General features: G+C 53.5%; 1 protein-coding gene across 1 annotated transcript in view; it reads right to left on the bottom strand.

Moving 5' to 3' along the window:
* The window catches only part of SNED1 (sushi, nidogen and EGF like domains 1), a 135,166-nt gene that overhangs the window by 18,803 nt on the left and 97,226 nt on the right, over positions 1–19,137 (bottom strand). Inside the window, exons 22-27 of the mRNA XM_065410982.1 lie at positions 18,146–18,442; positions 14,551–14,734; positions 11,915–12,027; positions 9,224–9,502; positions 8,322–8,466; positions 6,624–6,706 (exon numbers count right to left, since the gene is read on the bottom strand). Of these exons, the coding sequence (XP_065267054.1) occupies positions 6,624–6,706; positions 8,322–8,466; positions 9,224–9,502; positions 11,915–12,027; positions 14,551–14,734; positions 18,146–18,442 (1,101 nt within the window). The remainder of the gene's footprint in view (positions 1–6,623; positions 6,707–8,321; positions 8,467–9,223; positions 9,503–11,914; positions 12,028–14,550; positions 14,735–18,145; positions 18,443–19,137) is intronic.

Genomic DNA, 19,137 nt, shown 5'->3' with positions numbered 1-19,137 from the left:
TATTGATTACCGCACCCTAAACCGCCGTACTGTGGGTTGACCAGTACACAATGCCCCGAGTCCAAGATGCCTTAGACTGTTTGCTGGGAAGCCAGTGGTTCTCTGTGTTGGATCTTCGGAGTGGATACTACCAGATCCCTCTGGGTGAAGAAGATAAGGAGAAGACAGCCTTCATCTGCCCATTAGGGTTTTATAAGTTCGAACGCATGCCCCAAGGGATTTCTGGAGCACCTGCCACATTTCAGCGTCTTATGGAGAAAGTTGTGGGAGACATGAATTTACTGCACGTGTTAGTTTATTTGGATGACCTGATTGTGTTTGGAAGAACCTTGGAGGAGCATGAAGAAAGACTTCTTAAAGTGCTTGATAGGTTGGAGGATTATGGTTTGAAGCTTTCGATTGACAAATGCCAGTTCTGCAGGACCTCAGTGAAGTATGTGGGTCACATCGTGTCCCAAGAGGGTGTGAGTACTGATCCTGATAAAATAGAAGCACTCACTACATGGCCATGTCCAAGTAACTACAGAGAACTCAAGACCTTTCTTGGGTTTAGTGGCTATTACCGCAGATTTGTGAAAAACTATGCTACAATTGTAAAACCTCTGAATGATCTTACCAGGGGATACCAGTCCAGCAAGAACAAATCTAAGACCAAGAATAAGGGGAGGTCCCCAAAGCCTCCTGTGCAGAGACACTATGGCCCTTTCGAACCATTTGGGCCACGGTGGGATGAGAGATGTGAAAGGGCTTTTCGAGACATCATTACTTGCCTAACTCATGCTCCGGTCCTAGTCTTTGCTGACCCAAGCAAGCCGTTTATCTTGCATACTGATGCCAGTTTGGAGGGTCTGGGAGCAGTACTGTACCAGGAGGTGGAAGGCAAATGTAAACCTGTAGCCTTTGCCAGCCGAGGACTGTCTGATAGTGAAACTCGCTATCCCACCCACAAGCTGGAGTTCTTGGCCTTGAAATGGGCCATCACTGAGAAATTTCGAGACTACTTGTATGGTGTTCAGTTCCAGGTGTGGACAGACAACAACCCACTGACCTATGTGTTAACAAGCGCTAAGCTGGATGCTACAGGGCAAAGATGGGTGGCTGCTTTGGCTAGCTATGACTTCAGCATTCAATACCGATCAGGGAGAAGCAATGTAGATGCAGATGCATTGTCCAGGCGTCCACAGGCACCAGGAGTTGCTGTGATACCCACAGATGGAGTGAGAGCTATTTGCAGTGTGAGTCGCCGAGAGCCAGAGGCCCATGAGAGCCTTCATGGATGTGCAGCTGAAGCTTTGGGCCTGCCCCCTGAATGCGTGCCTTCTGCTTCAGTGAATTATATTGCATTGGACCAATCTCCTTTGCCCATGCTCAATGCAGCTGACTGGCAGGAAGCCCAGCTGCAAGATATTGACATTTGTGACACTCTACTTGCCAAAAGGGAGGGGCAAAGCCCAGCTGCGGTGGTCCCACCTAACCCGGAGGGTAAACTACTATTGAGAGAATGGACCAAACTAAAACTGATTCAGGGAGTGCTACACCGAGTGATCACAGATCCTTTACAAAAGCAATGGACTCAACTATTGCTGCCGAAAGAGTACAGAGCCCTGGCCATGAGGGCCCTGCATGATGACTTTGGACATTTAGGGATGGAGAGGACCCTGGAACTTATTCGTAGTAGGTTCTATTGGCCCCGGATGGCTGAAGATGTTCACAGGAAATGTGAGACCTGCGCTCGATGTGTTCAAAGGAAAACTCTGCCCACGAGGGCTGCATATCTGAAGAACATCACCAGCAACAAACCTCTGGAGCTGGTATGCATTGATTTCTTGTCTTTAGAAGTAGACAAGAGGAATATTGGGAACATTCTAGTAGTGACTGACCATTATACGCGATATGCGCAGGCATATCCCACACGTGATCAGAGGGCCACCACTGTCGCTTGAGTACTGTGGGAAAAATATTTCTCAGTTTATGGATTCCCAGCTCGGATATACTCGGATCAGGGGCGGGACTTTGAGAGTCACCTTCTGAAGGAGGTGCTGAGGATAGCGGGGATTAAAAAGTCTAGAACAACGCCTTATCACCCGCAAGGTGACCCTCAGCCAGAGAGGTTCAACCGAACCCTATTAGATATGTTGGGGACTCTGCGGCCAGAGCAGAAGGCAACCTGGAGCCAACATGTCGCATTTCTGGTGCATGCCTACAACGCCACAAAGAACGATGCTACGGGAGTCACCCCATATCTCTTGATGTTTGGGCGAGAACCAAGATTACCCATAGACCTGTGCTTTGGTGTATCAGAGGATGGAGATAGCTATGAAACTCATCAGCAATATGTATCCTGACTAAGAGAAAAGCTGCGGGATGCTTATCACTTAGCTACATCTGCGGCTCGGAAGAACGCAGACCGCAACAAACATCGATATGACGCTAGGGTACATTTGCAAGAGCTCCAGCTGGGGGACAGAGTCCTGCTGCGAAATTTGGGTATTGCTGGCAAACACAAGATTGCTGATAGATGGAAGGCAATACCTTACTTGGTGATGGAAAAGCTAGGAGACCTGCCGGTCTACAAGATCAAACCTGAAGAGGGTCAAGGGCAGACAAAAAGAGTGCATAGAAACCTTTTGCTCCCTGTTGGGGAATTGGTAGGCACCCCTTATGAGATGGGCCACAACAGGGCAACCGGGCAGAACGAAGGTGCTGGACCAAAGCCGCCCTCCAACGTGGACAGCTGGCCCCCTGCAGCTAACCTACCCCTAGGCAGCACATCCGAGAGTGAGTCTGAGGAGGAAGACACAACCATGGTGTATCCTGGGATGGAGACAAGATTTCAGTCTCGATCAGCTGAATCAAAAGAGAGCTCCTCCTCTTCCGCCCTAAACCCCATGGCAGAAGTATTTAGGTCCATTCCTGACCCCCCTGAGCCACTGGTGGGACCCCCGTGTGATGACACACACAGGTTATTGGACAGTGGAGTCATACAGGTGGAGGATGTCCCAGGCACCTTCGACCCTCCACTGTTAGAACTAGACATGCAGTGGCCTATGCCAGTAGCCGAGGGGCCCTCAAAGGAAACCTCCCCATCCGTCGCTCAAGAGGATGTCTCCCCTACCACGGCAACAGAGATTCTCAATAGGCGAGACAGGGTAATAAGACCAGTAAAACGGTTAACTTATGATGCACCTGGGGTGACTAGTGAGGAGCCAATACATTTAGCACACAGGCTTGTGGAAGCTAAAGTGGGCTATCTGAGGCCCTTTGGACCAGTGAGTTGGTATAATAGGGAGTGTGATTTGTCGGGATGACAAATTCTCGGCTGGGGGGAGGATGTAAGCAGAGTCAGGATGAGCTCTACCCTGACATCTGGTGGTGAATTATGGCAAGTGTGGAAAAGAACTTCAGGGGCTGATCTTGTTTGCATAGGCCCACCCACCCCGCCTAGCATGAGCCCACGGCCGCCCAAAATGGTCACTTTGGCAGCTGTGGGATCCCCAGTTTCTCTGTTATTGGGGCAGGAGGAATAAAGTGTTGTTACCCTGATTATGTGAATCAAGGACAACGAAACTGTTTTATGACAGAGGGTCTCACCATCACCTAAGCAGCACTCGCTAGACAAGGGACATGGATTCCAAAACCCAGCAAATAGAGAGAGCCTTGGCATAGGCATGTGTACTTGATGGTATGGGCCCTTTTTGAGGGCCTTGCACACCAATTGTACCTTCTTCTCTCTCCACTATTGAATTAGCAGAGCTAATTTTGATTCTATTAGGAGTCTAGCTAGAGGTTGTTGAGCTGAATTCACTTTGGGTCAATGGTGCATCAGCACTGGGGCTCCCCTATTATAACTGAAGTCACTAAAAGAGCTAAAATTACTGAGCTGAGATCACTGAGTGCTGTGTTAATGAGTGGGGGAGTCTGAAGATATATTGCTAAGTGGCGTGCAGAGCAGTTTGCAGAACAGTTGGAGTGGCCCATGGAATGCGGAGCGGAGGACAGCTGAGCAGTTTGCGGGGACAGCTGGAGCAGTTCATGGGACGGCTGGTGGAGTGGAGCGGCTGGCAGAGTGGAGCAGTTTGTGGGATGGTTGGAGTGGCCCACGGAACAGTGAGCAGAGCGGAGCAGTTTGCAGGGACGGCTGGAGGACTGGACCGGAGCGGCTGGTAGAGCGGAGCCATTCGTGGTGAAGGCTGCAGCAGAACTCCACGGAGAGGCGGGGCAGTCGGCCTTGGACCATGTAAGGTGCCCCTTAACACCCCCTATCTCTCCCCCCCCATTTCCACCCAGACTGGGGGGGGGGTGTAAAACTCTGCAGATAAACTTTTGAACTCTGGGGCAGCACTGACCAGGGTCAGAGACTTTTGGACTTTGGGGTGATTGGACTTAAGACCCTGAGGGGAAAAGGACACTGCCAAACTTACTTGGAGGTGGGTCTTTTGCTCCTGGTTTGTGTTATGAATCCTGTTTGTGGTGTATCCCCAACATGATGCCGCATTGTTTCCCTCCTTTATTAAAAGGCTTTTGCTACACTCAGACTCCGTGCTTGCGAGAGGGGAAGTATTGCCTCCTAGAGGCGCCCGGGGGGTGGTATGTAATTGTCCCAGGTCACTGGGTGGGGGCTCGAGCCGGTTTTGCATTGCGTTATTGAAATGGAACCCCTAGATACTGAACCCGGCCCTTGTTGCTGCCAACTCAGAGGGGCAGAAGGGTTACATATATTAGAACCTAGGCAGTGCCAGACAAGATCAGCCCCAAGGGCCATCCAGCCCAGTCACCAGCACCAGCTGCTTCAGCGGCAGGTAGAAGGACCCCACAGGAGTCAGCTGTAATCTGCCCAGAAAGACACTTTCTTCCTAAACCCCAACAGGCAGAGGCTGCGTTAAGGCCTGAAGCATTAAGATTTATTCCTTCCAAAATGGTTAGTTTTTGTTGTTTGAATCCTGGCTCCTGTCATTCAGGCCATTTTTATCCATACAGATGTCCAGTCTGTTTGGGAACCCCGCTAAGCTCAGCTCCTCTCCAAAGCCCCTCTCCCACAGTGATCACTCAGCACTTCCCCAGGGCGGGGGAGTATGACTAGCCCCATTGTGCAGAAAAGGAAGGGACTTAGCCACAGTCACCCAGGGAGTCAGGTGTCAGAACTGGGACTAGAACTCAAGTGACTCAGTGCCCTGCTCTCCCCTCAGGAGACACAGCCAGGTGCCATTTCAGAGGGGTCATAGAATCATAGAATATCAGGGTTGGAAGGGACCTCAGGAGGTCATCTAGTCCAACCCCCTGCTCAAAGCAGGACCAATTCCCAACTAAATCATCCCAGCCAGGGCTTTGTCAAGCCGGGCCTTAAAAACCTCCAAGGAAGGAGATTCCACCACCTCCCTAGGTAAAGCATTCAAGTGCTTCACCACCCTCCTAGTGAAATAGTGTTTCCTAATATCCAACCTAGACCTCCCCCACTGCAACTTGAGACCATTGCTCCTTGTTCTGTCATCTGCCACCACTGAGAACAGCCGAGCTCCATCCTCTTTAGAACCCCCCCTCAGGTAGTTGAAAGCAGCTGTCAAATCCCCCCTCATTCTTCTCTTCTGGAGACTAAACAATCCCAGTTCCCTCAGCCTCTCCTCATAAGTCATGTGCTCCAGATCCCTATGTAAATGTAAATAGGATTTACATTTTTCTAGACAGGTTAACTCCTTCCCCCTTCACCATGTGGGGCCACAGGATCTGAATCCCTGCATGTAAACCCCAGCACAGCTACCGCTAGCAAAACCTCCTGGTGACGTGCATGGTCCAGGGAGTCAAGAGATGGCTGCAGGGCTGTATTCAGCACAGCTGCTCGTTTGGGCACCCTGCCCATTTCCTCTCTCATTCTCCAGACTCCATCCCTTAGCCCAGGCTGGGCTGGAGGCGGGGCTGGTCATGGCACCTGCATCCCGGGCCTTGGTTACAATTCAGAGCGTTACCGTGTCTGAGCATGGCTGGGAGTTATATGGGGCAGCTGCCTACAGCAGGGTTCTCTTCAGAGGCAGCTGGAGCCGGCCACTGTCCGAGACAGGATACAGGGAGAGCTGCACCTCGGGCAGCACCAGTCTGGCCAATCTGACGATGCTGTTAGCAGCAGGTGTGGACCAGGCCCTGCAGCGGTCAGCTGGGATTGACCGCTGCCCCAACAAGCCACAGACTGGTGGGGAAGCAGCATGGCTCTGGGACTCTTCCGTGGCATTCAGGGTCAGCCTGTGCTGCTTCATTGCCAGGGCATGTGGCATCACACATGCGGTGCCGGGACCCCTGGCCATTCCAACCCAGGGATCTTCTTTCTAGAGAGCTGAGCCATTGCCCCTGCCAGCATTTCCCCCGGCTTTGTTCTGCCCGCAGAGTCATGTCCACATCTGTGCTGGGCTGTGGGACTGGCCCCTTCTCTAAAGCCAGCTGGGGGCTGTGTGTAGAGAGAGCGAGACAGAGACTTTTAATACCCCTGTGGGGCAGGTGCTGCACACGTCAAACCGTCTCAGAGTTATACCTCCTGCAGTCCAGCAGGCAATCGTGCCGGTGTTGCTCTCACACCCTCTGTGGAACAGAGGCCTGGGTGACAGACAAGGGGCCTGGGGTGGATGGAGAGTACTTACGTGTTCTCACGGTGACGGATTTGCTCGGCAAGCTGCTGAACTTGGCACTGATCCTCCGTCTGCCGTCCACCAGCTCAGTAAACCTGGAAAGGGAAAGAATTACTAGCCCTTGTACAGTGGCCCAGAGGGTGCTCCCCCACACAAAAATCAGTGGGCTACAGCACACAGTTATATGGCTTGCCGACAAGATTGCTCGTTCAGCTGGTGGGCCCTAGCAGTGGCATTCTGCGTGCAGAGAGCAGCCTGTGGAAAGGAATTGTGATGGACCACGCTGAGCGTAGCATCAGCCAGAGGATGAATACGCTGGTCATTTAAACTGCGCCAATGGTGTTGCAAAATCTTGTTTCAATTTGTTTTGTTTCCAGTGCTGTCCTGGAGCCTGCAAAGTGAAGGCTGTTTGCAAAGTCCTGTACTGTTCCTCTTGGTGACATGCAGGCACAGAGGGGCTCCGATATCAAGTGGGGCTTCAAGGCACTACTGGGACACAAACAATCAGCATCAATGCAGGAAGCCTGTGGCGCACACTCCTGAAGTGCTGCATTAACACCGCAGCAAGTGGGAACTGAGATGCAGAGAAATAACTAGGGGCACATTCTACTCAGTGATGTGGGTACAACTGCCATGGGGAGCCAATCCCATGGCGGCTATGCTGGCTTTGTAGCCACATAGCCCACTGTGGAATCTGGCGCTTCATGCAGGTTTTGGAGTCTGACTGCCCTTGACAGTTTCCTGTCTGAGGAGTTGCAGTGATTAGCAGGAGGAGTGTGTGTGGCCACGATACAGATGCGTTGAGCAGCAGAGGGCACCTCTACTACATTCTCCTGTGTCCCACCATGCATTTCCAGGGCACTCAGCTAGTCTACACCCCAGTGCCCGCTTTCTCCTCTGGGTTTATTGTGTCCCATCTCCTCCAGCTGCTCACTCCACTTAAACAATCTGAAGAGCTTCTATTTAAAATGCAGATCTCTCCCTTGACCAGGAGGAGCAGGCCTGGTTTGTGTTACTGGCTCCAGGAAGGGGTGCAGCAGGCTAGATCCAAGGTGGGCACAGCAGTAAGGAGATGGCTGACGATCTGAAACATGGGCCAGGCAGCTAGTGTCCACCGGGGTGGGGGTGGGGAGGAGAGATTCCATGCTCACACAGCAGAGCAACTGACGAGCACTGGGTTGCATAGGTTGTAGCAAATTCATGGAGAGGTTACATTTGAATAGGGCACTTGGGGTGGGCTGTTTAAAGCTACTCTGAAACCTGTCATGGAAGTGGGGCTGGATGCTCAGTCCCCTAAAGGAAATCAGGCATCCAGAGCCACTCACCAACTGTGAACATTCCACCCACCCTTTGTACACATGGGAGAGGCAGGTGCACTCCAGCTCCCAAGGGTCAGAGCCAGGGCAGCAGGGGATTTGCTGGGAGCATCCCCCATGCACTAACCAGACTGTTCTATGGCTGGGTCCCTCCCAAGTGCTGGCTGCCAATCATGCGATTATACGGTGGATTTGTGATGTGGCCAAATATACACTGAGAACTAGAGCAAGGCCAGGAAATGTGGCTTACATGTGACCTGATCTGTATTGGAACGCAAGGGTTCAGTAGAAGTGGCCCATTCCCGCTCTCATCCAGCTCCCAACACCACATGTTATTTGTTAGTGCTCAGACTTCAAGCAGGGCTGGTGTAATTGCCGCTGAGCCGGTCCCTACCTGGGAGCCTGCGAGGGTTCTTCCGGGATATTGTGATCAGCAAGCAGGCGCAGTTCCGGCAGTAATGCTGGGGGGAGCCTGTTCCTGAGCACCCGTGGGTGTCCTGCTTGGCCCCATCGCCTCTCCGGGGTTCCATCCCTCTGCACTGCAGGCCACAAAGGATTAGGCTTAGCCAGGACGAAGCAGTGAATCAATGGAGTAAATGGAGTGTAATTCTACCATCAAGCACAGCCCCCAAGAGAGCCCACCCCCAGCTGGCCGGGGATTCTCCCGCAGAGCAGCGATGGCATCTGTGGGAATCAGTGTGTGTACAGCCAGCATGCCCCTGGGAAATGCCCGGACCACCACGATGGCTCTGCCTCCACCTAGGGTGACCAGATGTCCCGATTTTATAGGGACAGTCCCGATTTTTGGGTCTTTTTCTTATATAGGCGCCTATTACCCCCCACCCCCGTCCCGATTTTTCACGCTTGCTGTCTGGTCACCCTACCTCCACCCCATGCCAGATGCACCATGCGAGACAGCTCCCCCGTGTCACTGCGTGCCCAGATACAGAAGGGGTCACACACACCCAGCGTAGCAAAGGAAGAACCATGCAGGGTCCCCGCTGGCTTTCGAGTGGAGAACACTGCACGGAAGCATCGTTTCCTCCAGCTCGGTGGAACACCTGCAGGGCATGGCGGTTCCAGATCGTGGGCCATTTACATCCCCAGGTGGCTACGCTGCTTCTCATGGACGTGTTGATGTTCCCATGCCCCGTTGTCACATCACTAGTTCAATGCCTGTTCCCCCCGCTAACCTCCTCCAGCAGAGGCACCTGTTCCCTTGTGTATGCTCTGCCCCCCCAGCATAACATTCCCCCGCCAGGCTCCGGGGAGGCCGTGGCGGGATCATGGACTTACAGGTCAAGATGTAGACATGGGCCGGCTCGCTGTGCCCTTGGCCTTGCTCGGTGTTCTGGATGGCCATCATGGACAAGCGATACCTCTGACCAGGAAGCAGGTCACGCACCGTGTAGGACGACAGCTTCCCGTTGGGCACGTAGCGGCTCTTGATGCTCTGGTTAGTGGTGACGTTGATGATATAACCCTCCACGGACCCTGCCAGTGGCTGGTCCCAGGTCATGTAGACAGAGGTGGCGCTGACTCTGGAGGCAGTGAGGTTCTGGGGAGGAAGAGGCCCTGTGCCAGCGGGAAGGAAACATCAGTCTGAATGATTTCAATGGAGCATCCCTTCACTGATTACATGGCTCAAGCTGCCTGTGATCTCCGCTCCTGAGACAGCTCGGTGCTCTGAGACTTGCCTGCCTGTGTTTAACTTTGCTTTCTCAGGGTCTGTCTTCACTACAGTTAACCCAGGCGTTGCCACTACCCCCTTCCTGCCCACACCCAGAACCCCTCAGCTCACTGGCCTGGTGGGGGGGCAGGGCTTAGAGCCCATGTGCTGCTTTCACACTGGCTAAAGTACCTCTGATGCCTTCCTATAATTCCTGCCAGGTGCCCAGTTCTACCCCAATTCACTGGGACAGACTCAGAGAGGGGCTCAGCTCACTGCTGGAATGGCCCAAGCAGTCCTAGCGACACCCCAGGGGGGGACAGCAGCAGCGAGGACCCAGGAACCAGGGCCGCCCGGGGGGGGGGCAAGTGGGGCAATTTGCCCCAGGCCTCAGGCCCCACAGGGGTCCCCACAGGAATATAGTATTCTATAGTATTGCAACTTTTTTTTATGGAAGGGGCCCCCAAAATTGCTTTGCCCCAGGCCCCCTGAATCCTCTGGGCGGCCCTGCCAGGAACCAGGCTCTGGCTGTGCAGCATGGCTGCTCACCCCCAGGCTAGGCTAACCTGGATGCTCAGGCCTGGGCTAGCTGTGAGCCCAGCGCCAGTGTAACCGTCTGGGGCAGATCCTAGCATGGGGTGATCTGGTGCAGTGAAGTGAGCAGCAGTGATGTAAACCCCACTACACTGCTGCATCCAGGCCACATACAGGTTGTGCCAGGCTAACGACAGCAATGTAGTTACAATGGGGCAAGTGTCCTGACTGCAGCCAGGGCCCACAGCGGGTGGCAACTCTAGGGAGCCCCTCCAGCACCCCACTTGCTAGGACGAGGCCCATCTCCAGACCTCTGCAGCACTCCTGGTTTGTTGCTTCAGCCCCTTCTCTGGGGTATCTCTAGTCTAGAGCTGAAAATGCAGGGTCAGATCCTCAGCCTTGCGCCAGCGGCACTGTGGTGCTGCGAAGCCAGGTTAGAGGGCTACCTGGCGAGTGCCCCTGGCATGGAATTCCTGTGGGGTCAGCTCCTACACCACCACCCCGGGACCTGGGGCAGAGTGCGGGTGATGCTCCGCCCAGCTGCAGGCTGGCCATAGCTCCAGCATGGCTCTATATTCAGGGATGGTGCAGAATCAGCCCCAAGTGGAGGGAGAGAGGGAGAGAGCTGCAAGCAGCTGCACTCGGCATTCACTGGGGTTCTCCCCTTCTTTGACTACAAATAACAAGTGCGTATGAAGAATCTGCCACATAACTCCCAGTTTAAGGCAATCCCCACCACCTGCTTCTGCTCCCCACACTTAGCGTCAAATCAGAGCCTCTGTGAACAGGGCCTTCTCCGCTGAGGCTGATGGAGTTGGTCCTGCAGGCTCGAGGGGTGAATAGGGCCCCTAGGCAAGACAGCGAGGCTGGAGTGAGCCAAGGGCTGGTTGTCTCAGGGAGTGGCTGCTCCCCCTGATGTTATGCCAGTTGGCAAGCAATGTGCTTTTGCCATGATCTGGGGATCTGGGGAGCATCACATGGTCCCAGAGCCAGTGGCAGGGTGGGGCTGCCCCGGTCTCTATCACTGTGCGCATGAGATCGGGCACAGGCATGGCAGGTCAGCCAGTGGAACAGCCCTGCTGATGGTCAAGGAGCAGCCAGGGCCTTGGGAAGCAAAGGGTACTTCTGAGCATGGGTCAGTGGGCCAGCCCCCACCAGCCCGTGGGCAATACACAGCCACAGCATGCTCCTGCCACCCTCCAGCACCAGTCCTAGCTCAGAAGCGGGACCCAGGCTGGTTTGTCAAGATGCAACATGGACCCAATGACATCGGTCCGACCAGCCCCCCTCCCCGCAGTGCAGGCAGCCACGCTGCATCCAGGGAGAGGCACACAGCCCAGAGAAGCAGCGGCTGCTGTCGCTGCTCTCCAGGCAGTGGGATGGTGCGAGCGGGTGCTGGCTGGGTCTGTACGCCATGCTGGATGTGTTGACCATTGGTCAGAATTTCCCCTTCCCTGGGAGGGATGCTGGATTTGGAGCAGGCGCCCGCTCTCCAGCTGGAAGCAGAGGCTGCAGTCTGTGGGCTCACTGTCTTAGCCTTATGCTCCCATTTGCTTCCAGCCAAAACGTGGTGAGCACATTCTAAACAGAGCCACTCCGTGTTGACCCTCAGCCACACAGGCCATCTGGGGCTGGGCTGCTCTACACTGGCAGGGGACCCCTAAGGGCAGGGGGTTGGAATGAGTCCTTCACATCCCTTAGGACATCACAGGCTCCTCTTCAGGGAACGGCCATTTAGGCTCCAGCCCTGAGGAAGAGGCAAAGGAATGTCTGGTCGCACTCACGAGTCCACACGTGGAAGGGTGCCATGGCCTGGCTCTCTGAGGGAGGATCTTCCGTCTCCAGCCCGCTCAGGGTCGACACGTGGATGAGATACCTCTCCCCTGGCCGGAGGTCCCTGAGGCAGAGGAGACAGAGGGAAGGAACGTAGGAACTTAGGGTTGATTAGCTATTATGGCAGAGATTTCCAGGCAGAGATTGCATCTTTCCCATGGCTGGATGGCACCCAGCACAACGGGCCCCACTCCTGACTGGGCCCCACCCCCAGTGACTGCAACCCCCAAGCTGAGAAAGCAGGATCACTGATGTGATTTCCAAGGAGCCTGGGGTGGGGCAGAAACCTGACTGTATTGTGTGATGGACTCTTTACTACACAACGTCTCTGTGGCTATCAGTGTTCCCACAGTCACTCAGCCCCTGCACCATGGGTGTGTGTGTGTGTGGGATCGGTTTTAAACTACTGCCGTACATAGTTTTGCAGGGAAAGCCAGGTTGCCCACTCTCCCAGTTACCAGCATCGGTGGGCATGTGATCACAGCTAGCGCCGTCAGCTGTGCTCCTCTCCACACCCTTGTAATGAGAGCCCATGGAAGGGGTGAGGAGGGCCCTGGGTGCTGAGCACCTGGGATGTAGGTTTCTGCCAGTGTGTGCTGCTCCCTGCAGACATGGTGTGGTGTTCACACTGCAGTCATCTGCACCGTAGTGGGTTTGGGCTGGGTGGACAAAGGGGCCTGTCATGCATCCCCCTAGAATGGAGGAGCAGGAGCAGGGTCCAGAGCTGAGAGCAAAGGAGTGGGAGTTAGAGCAGAAGCCAGGTCAGTTCCCTCTGGCAACTGCCACCAATGGCCAGGACAAGGCAGGGAGCATGTGCTGCAGGGACTGCGATGGCTGGTTTCACCATCACTACCGTGACAACAGACAGAACCCATAAACAGCACTTTACCCTTCCAGGACCTTTCACCTAAGTCTCTCAGAGCGCTTTACAAACACATCAATCAAACCCCACTGAATATGTAACTTATCACGGACAGGTCCTGAGATCCTGGGTGATGAGAGTCTGCAAAGGACTTTACACTAATAACATTTGTGAAAAACCTGAGCCCACGCTTCATAGCATGATCCTGACCCCACTGGATCTCCATCGAGCTCAGCTGGATTAGCTGAGTACGGAGTTCCAGAAACCAAGTGTGGCAAATAGGTAAGGGTCAAGAATCATGCAAACTGTCTGACTGTAGGGTTCCCTCTTCTGTTGCATACACATTCTTATACACCACTTATTGCTGTAGGATCTGAGCGCCTTCCAGTAGGGCATTGAGCAATGTGACTAACATCTGTCACATATTATTTGTTCTCAAGCACCGAAACTGACTGCCGGGTCTGAAGTGTCTGTCACTGGAGGTAGAGAGGCCGCTGTCAGCGTCACTAGCATGTTAGCGTGTCTGCTTATTAACAATATTGAGGGATGTAACAGCTTGGACTTCAATACTGCAATTTACAACATACCCGCAGAGAGTCCCATCAAAGTTGGTGGGGCTGTCTCTGCCAGCATGGCAGAAATTACAGCATCATGGCATTTGCTTGGTTCTTCACCTCATCCTGAAACTTGCCTAGTGCTGATACTTGGTAGCTATCCAGCACCTTTCACCTGAGACATTCATTCACAATGAGGTAGGCCAGTACCAGTGCTCACAGCCTCACATGGCCAACAGCTACTAAAAACTAGGTTAAAAAAATCATAATGAAGAGAAACTTGGTGGAAGGTAAACCCCTGGGTTAGCACTGATCTCTCCCTGTCTGCAGACCATAAATGCACTTGTACATTGAAGCTGATTTCAGTTTGTGTCCAATGGGCGGCTATCACATTGAAGTGTGGTCAGTTTAAGAAGGCGGTACCCCGAACCCCCTGCTAGTTTTGTGGGTTTTACAATCACATGTTCCTCTGTTTTACAATCACGTTCTCTCTTTCTGCCTTGTTGCTGAGTGAAAAGGCCCATACAAAGCAGGAGTTCCCCTAGGAATCAGCCAGGTTGGAAGCAGGAACTACCCACACAAACAGTGACTAACTACCTAAGAAAGCAGTGGGACTGATATAAGATATAAAGTGCTATAAAATGCATGAAGCAAATGGACTGAAGAGAGAAAGAGAGAGAGAGAGATTTTTCCTTTATAATTCCTCTCCATTTTTAGGGCTCCTCAGTGATGCCTGTTACAGAAGTGGGTTAAGCAATGCTCAGGCAGCAGGGTGGTTCTTAAGTCAACAGCATCCCTTTAAATCTCTCCTAGGATCATTAACCGCCTGCTCTCATTGGTCCACACTCTGCCCTAGGCTGCAGTCCCATGTGCAGGATCCTGGGTATGTGAAGCCAACAGATCCCCACCAGGGGCAACCCTAGCCAAAGCATTATGCCACCTTCGACTTGCAGTCCCCATGGAGGGGCCGGGGAGCAGCTGAGGGAGAGAAGAGTTTGGCTAGAGAACACTGATCTCCAGTCGTGCTATCTGCTGGATGGCCACCTTTGCCCGCAGCCCCAGGTCTGTGCCAAGCTCAGTTCAGTCACAGCCCAGAACTGGGGGAATTATTTCCCCTTGTTTCTCTCAGTGTCTAGCCCCTTCTCTTAGCTTGTGCCATGCCCTCCCTCACCTGAACGTGTACTTGGTCACACTGCTGTTCAGCTCCAGGGTGCGGTCCTCCAGGTCCCCGGGCTGGCGGATGGAGATGCGCACCTTGCTGATGGAGGAGTGTTGGAGCCTGTGGAGAGCCCACTGCACCGTGATGGTGCTGGCCGTCACGTTGGCGATATCAAATCCCTCCACTGGGCGAGGTTCTGTGGGGAGGAGGAAGCAAAGGCAGGGGGTTGTGAACAATAGCCTCGAGAGCCCCTCAGAAGCCAGACATGGTGCTACCTCTCATCCCTATAGGGCCTGTGCCCGCGTGTGCATCCCCATGACTGTTCTTCCGCCCCTTTGAGATCTTCCTGTCAGAGCATTGCATCTCAGCCCAGCAGCTTGGCCTGGCATCCCTAGGCCTCCCTGCGCTTGCAGGGTTTCTGACAGACAGAGTGGGAGGCCCGCTCCCACTGCGTGCCAGGGAGCACCAGCGCCACAGCCAAAGGCTGGGGCCTGACCCTCGCCAGGCCAGCACATAGTGACACTGCTGGGCAGGCTCCTATCCCCCACTGTTTTGGCCCTTAGTGCCCACAAGGCAGCAGAGCCCATCCCTCAAGCACCAGGCTGGGGCCTGCCAGCTTGGCACTTAATGGCACCAATGAGAGGGAACCCAGAAGCCGCTGTTTCTGATGTTTCCCGAGGACTTTCAGGACCAAGTTCAGCTCTCCAGGCAAGAGAGAGAAAGAGCAGCTGAACTGGCAGCCCAGGGCACGGGCCTGTGTGTGTGTGTGTGGGTTCTCTGCACTCCAGCAGGGGAGCTGGGTAAAGTTTGGGCGTGGGCACATGGCTATGCTAATCAGGTAGGCATCACCCTCACTGAGTCCTAGCAGGCTGCTCTGGTTTGTGGTGCATGTGCCAGACAGTGGCTGTAGGATAGGAAAGCTTATTCCCAGTCTTTGAAATAGTTGTCTTTCAAAAGGCCAGGAGTTTCCTAGAACAGGGCAACGGAGATGGTGTGGTCCAGTGGGTAGAGCACTGGACTAGAACTCGAGACACCTGGGTCCTGTTCCTGGCTGAGTGAATACGTCCCCTCCCCGTGCCTCAGTTTCACCCCCCCACACACACACCTTTTGGCCATCTCAGCTGTTTCAGTAAGCTCTTTGCTGTCTGTCCCTCACCAAGGGACCCCAACCTCAGCTGGGGCCTCTAGGTGCTACTGTAAAATACATAGTAGGAGTTGAGGGAGCACAGGCCTGACCCAGGGCAAAACGGACTCCGTATTAATGGGAGACACAGCAGCTGGAAGGAGCTGTGAGTTGTGAGCCTGCCAGGGAGTGAAAACAGAGCAATCAGCCGGGAGGGCCAGCTACTCTGTTCCCAGAGGAGACCCAGGCTCTACCCTGCTAATGCTCACATGCAGCTCAGGACTGTACTTGCACTGCTGTGCAGTGGCCTAGCACACAGCTGGGAGGAGTCCTGCAGCTTGCTGCGGGACCAGACCAACCGGGAGCCTTTCCCAGCCAATGCGGGCATGGTGCTCAGTACATGCTGATTTCTACTGACTTAATGGCTGTGCAGGGGACCCAGGCCTCGCCCCTGCTAAACATGTGCCAAGGGAGGCTCCCATCTGACTCCGAATGAATCAGTCTGCTGAAAGCAGGAGGGTGCTGTGCAATGGTCACTCGCCCTTTCCTATCATCCTCGGTGCCCCCGCCCTACCAGCTGGGAGGGTTGCCCTTCCCTCTAGGGACTGCTCAAAGCTGGCTACGCTGTTTCTCTCTCCAGACAGCATGCCAGGGGGTGAAAGCTCAAGGTGGGCGCCATTCTCTGTGCCCCAGCTCAGTTGGATGATTGAACTCTGGGCAATACAGGAACTGCCAGACTGGATCAGCCCTTTGGTCCATTTACTCTGTCTCTGACAGTGGCCAGCACCAGCTGCTTCAGAGGAGGACAGGAAACTCCAGAATGGACAACCATGGCATCAGCTGCCCTCAGGGAAGTGTTTTCCCGCCTTTGTCACTTGGTGGTTGGCTTATGCCCTGACAAAGGAGGATTTTGATCCCTTCTACATTAGTCTGTTATGTTTTGTAATGTAACTCTGATCCCCTCACTCTCCATAAGAGGTCCAGGCCTGTTTTGAACCCTAGGAAAGCCTTGGTCTCAATGAGATCCTGTAGCAGGGAATCCCACAGTCAGTTACGTGGTGGGTAAAAGTATTTCTTCTAGTCACTTTTACAGTTCTTGCCTTTCAGTTTCTTTGAAGGTTCCCTTGTTCTAGTGCTAGGAGATAGGGCAACCAGAAGTCCCTGAGATACCCTCTCTAGACCACTCATTATGCATCTTTACCATGCCTGCTCTGATTTGTCTCCTCCATTTTTGCACCCTCTCTTTATAGGGAATTCTTTCCAGGGCTCTAATTGTTTTCAGTGCCCAGCTTTGAACTCCCCTCTAGTCCTGCAATACCCTTTTGTAGAGAGGATGACCAGTCCTGGAGACAGTACCCAGGTGAGGCCACACCACTGAGTTGTCTAAAGGCATGAGACTATTTTACAGATTCACCATCCCACTTCTTATGCACCCCAACATTTTGTTGCTCTTTCAACTGCTGCTACACACTGAGCAGAGAGGTCTTCATTGACCTGTCTACAGTGATCCTAGGTCCCTTTCCTGAGTTGGCACACTAAGCTTACAACCCTGCGCAGTGTAGGAGTAATTCAAATCACTCCTTCCAATTGGCATTACTTTGCATTTATCAACACTGAATTTCCTCTGCTGGTATGGTGCCCATTCCCCTGGCTTGCTCAGGTCTCTGGTGTTCCTCTCAGTCCTCTCTGGTCCTAGCTGACCTAAATAAACTGTGCCACCTCGCCCTTTAATAAATAATATTAACTGCAGATCCCAGCAAGGAGCCACTAGGTGCCCACTGCTAACCTTATGCCATATGAAAATTGACCTGTTAGTCCTCCTTTGCTTCTGGTCTCTTAGCCAGTTCCTGATCCATTTCACCCTGTGGCTACTTAGTTTCCTTAATAGACACTTTGAAAGCCCAACTAAATCATCTCAATCAGTTCTCCTTGAGACACTAGTCTATTGACACATTCAGTGAATGAGGAGATTTTCCTTGCCAGAGGCTTGCCACTGGGCCATTAGGTTGGTGAGAGGGCCTTTTTCATTAAGAGGTTGCTATGTATACATAAGGATGTTGGTTTTAGATCTAAATGGATATTTCCCAAATAAAGCTTATAGATGCAAGAAAATATCTGTATGCAAAACATAATGTTTTTCATACAGCTTCTGGTCCTTGGAGGCCACTCCCGCCCCCAAGCTCCCATGTTGCCTAACGCACTCCAAAGTGGGTTGTGGTGCAGGACGGATTGTTCTGTGGGCTGAGGGGGCTTTTAGACCAGTGCACAACTAGCTGAAAATTTCGCTGTAGCGTTAGGTGGTGGAAAGCAAGCTGGGATAGCCGGGAAGCAGGTCCTGCCATCGGTTAGGAGGTAGCATTGGCTGGTGGGTCTCCATGAGCTGTCTGTGCAGTAGCAGCCCTCAGCTGGCGTTGGAGCATTAACCTAGGTGTTGGACAGAGGCGTGCATGCTCACGTTTGTATTCCCCTTCCGACGCTACTCACTAGTGCGTGTGATGAGCATGACAGGCCTGCTGATGTCGTTCTTGTTGTTCACGTTGCGTTTGACTGAAAAGACAGAAATATTGTAGGCTCTGCCAGAGGCTAGTGCCCGCAATTGGTGGGCAGAATGACTTCGGTCCACAAAATCTGTCCTGCGGTAAGAGCCGTCGAAGGATACGTACGTCACGGCGTAGCCGTCAATCATCTGCCTGGCGACTGGGTCTTCGGGGGGGTACCAAGAAATCGACACCCCTGTGTCCTCCACCCTGACCACCTTTAATGATGTTGGTGGCAGCAGTTCTTCAGGGTATCAATCAAAGCAAAGGGAAGAAGTAACATGGTAAATCTTTAGGCACCAGACCCCTGGGACTGACCCTCCAGCACACAAACACTGGCTGACAGGACTGTGTCAAGGCAGCTGTGAGGGCAGCCCTGATATACAGCACAACAGTCATGCACAATGCAGGGAGTGTGTGCTGCTGGGGCATGAGCCTGCATGGTGCTGAGCGGTCTCCACTCCCAGGGGGTTCACACAGGCACAAAGGCTGGTGCCTGCTGCTCCTTATCGTCCTGTTTGAGTCCTGAAGAAGGACCCTGGGGCATGAGCTGGGATCAGGGCCCTATTGTGCTAGGGACTGCCCACCCAATCTGAGATGGGCATTGTCCTGAAGAGCTGGCAGTTTAAAAGCAGACGAGCCAGACAAAGGTTATCAATCCCCATTTTACAGATGGAGACCTGAGGGCCAGACACAGAGTGTGTCCGCAGGGAGTGTGCAGCAGAGCTGGGAACTGAATCCAGGCCTCACGAGTGCCAGTCCAGTGCCATCCTTCCTCTCTGACTGACTTCAGCACCTCCAGGAGTTGCTCAGCACCCAGCAAGATCAAGCCCCTCTGGCACCTTCCGTCTGCGGGTATCACCACACTCTAAGACGAGGCAGCGATTTGCCCTGATGGCTGAGCCCGGCAGTGCCAGCCTGTTGCGAGTGGGTCTCGCC

This window comes from Emys orbicularis, chromosome 9 (assembly GCF_028017835.1).
Source record: "Emys orbicularis isolate rEmyOrb1 chromosome 9, rEmyOrb1.hap1, whole genome shotgun sequence".
Taxonomy (NCBI): Eukaryota; Metazoa; Chordata; order Testudines; family Emydidae; genus Emys; species Emys orbicularis.
The sequence above is the reverse complement of the archived record's forward strand: the minus strand, read 5'-3'. Positions and strand labels throughout refer to the sequence as shown.